The 2,099-nt window shown below is 32.2% G+C and overlaps 1 protein-coding gene across 1 annotated transcript; it reads right to left on the bottom strand.

Moving 5' to 3' along the window:
* Positions 1–1,292: 1,292 nt before the first annotated feature.
* On the bottom strand, positions 1,293–1,775 carry LOC112099571. Its single transcript, XM_024186985.1, has one exon. The coding sequence runs from the start codon at positions 1,773–1,775 to the stop codon at positions 1,293–1,295; it is 483 nt and encodes a 160-aa protein (XP_024042753.1).
* Positions 1,776–2,099: the final 324 nt, after the last annotated feature.

Raw genomic sequence — 2,099 nt, 5'->3', positions numbered from 1 at the left:
TCATTACGATTAGTATCAATACTAGAGGCAACACCCTTACCTTTGAGTAACAAAAGGTGAGCTGGATTTTTATAAGAAGTCGATGCTTGTTGAACATTAGAATATGTATTGCTTGATCCGAATTTATTTCGATAAAAATTAAAAAGTTCATGCATAGAGGACATAATTGTATCAAAATTTGTATCAAGCCCGGTTTGTAAATTTTCACTAATACCTTCAACTAAAAGTTTTGCACCAACTTCCTTGATTGTAGGATCCAACACTGCTACAAAAATAAATAGGTGGGGAATATCTTTCCAATATTTTTGGAATTTTTCCTCCATGGTATCACAAATATTTTTAAACATAATATTCTCTCTAAAAGTCTTAAAAGTATAACTTATATTATACAAGTGCATTAACACTCTACATGAAGTAGGCTCATAAACAGTAGAACATGCAAGAGTAGCATAATAAAATACCTTTAAAAATCCATAAATTTAAATGCAACATTCCAATCATAAGCAGTGATATGATAATATTCATCATTCATTCTCTCATTGTAAAAATTAGAAATTGCTTCAAAATAGTTTTGACAAGAAAGCAACATTAAATACGTAGAATTCCAACGAACTTTCATGTCAAGGTTGAATTTTCTCCTTTTCAATCCAAAAATTTTCAACGTCTCCAAAAATTGTTGACGTCTTGAAGGTGCTCTAATATATAAAATGGCTGCTCTAATTTTTTTCTAAATAATGATTTATATGAGTCATACCAGCTTGAACAATTAAATTAATAATATGACACACACATCTCACATGAAAAAATTTTGAACCACGTGCAGGCATGAGAGTAGAAATATTCCGCAAAAACATATCAATTGCCGTTGTATTGGCAAATGCATTATCAAATGATATGTTAAACAATTTATCAGTAATTTCATATTCTCTTAAAACAGATATTATAGCTGCATAAATTACTGAACCAGTGTGAGGATATTCTAATTCACGAAATGCAAGCAATTTTTTTTCTGACCTCCATTTACCATTAAGCTCATGTATAGAGTGCGAAGTCACACAAAAATAACCAACCATATTAATAACAGTCCAACAATCAGAAGAAATTGAAATAACACCATTAAAATTGATAAAAGTATTAATTAAAAGTTTTTTCATGTCATGAAAAATTTTAGTTAAATCACGTTTTAATGTATTTCTAGGCACTTTCTTAAGTTGAGGCTGAACATACCTTTGCAAAAAATTTATTAGACGTTCATCTTCTGAAAATGTTAAAGGTTGTTCTGCTGCAGCAATCTACCGAGCCAATCCTTCTCGCATGTTATGTTGTGAATATCTGAATGATGTTATACCGGAAGGTCCAGAACCATATTGTGAGAGTTGGGTTTGTGTTGGGTCTTGTGGCGCGTGTTTTGTCTGACAAGTTTCCATATGTCGTCTAAGATGTCCAGTTCCACCATTGCTTTTGGCACTTAAAGCAGATTGACAATATTTACACACTGCTTGATCCACCATTTCACCTTTTTTATTTTGACGTTTTTCCAAAGTAAAACTTGACCAAACAATCGATGTTCTTTGTCGTTTGGAGGTAGTAGTAGGACCGGCAGTTGAAGTAGAACCACTTTGACTTGCTTGAGAAGTAGGAGGCGATTGTTCAAGTGGGACAATAAATATATTACTTGGATCAAATTCTGGTGCAGCAATTTCTTCATTTGCAACTTCCTCCCTCTCTTCAACAAAATTAAAATTCTCATCTAACTCGAAATGAGAGTGAACCATTTTATATAATTAGTGTTTTGGTAAATAAAGGCGTCTGGAATGTATTTGTGCGGGTGAAAAAAAGAAAAAAATTTATTGAGCAAGAGAATGGAGATTCGTGTGTTAAATGGTGTTGAATGATGTTTTGCTTTTGTTTGAGATTTCAATAACAAAGAAAAGTTGCTGGACTTGTTGTTGGAATTGTAGCAAAGAAGATTGGGCAAGCAGAGACTAGAGATGACTGATGAGACAAGAGAGATAACGAGAAGATAGAGAATTAGAGATTGAGAAGTGAGATGAATTCGAAAATAATTTAATTGTTTAAATAGAATAAAAAAGTAAACA

Source organism: Citrus clementina, unplaced genomic scaffold (genome assembly GCF_000493195.1).
Source record: "Citrus clementina cultivar Clemenules unplaced genomic scaffold, Citrus_clementina_v1.0 scaffold_3, whole genome shotgun sequence".
Lineage (NCBI taxonomy): Eukaryota > Viridiplantae > Streptophyta > Magnoliopsida > Sapindales > Rutaceae > Citrus > Citrus x clementina.
The sequence above is the reverse complement of the archived record's forward strand: the minus strand, read 5'-3'. Positions and strand labels throughout refer to the sequence as shown.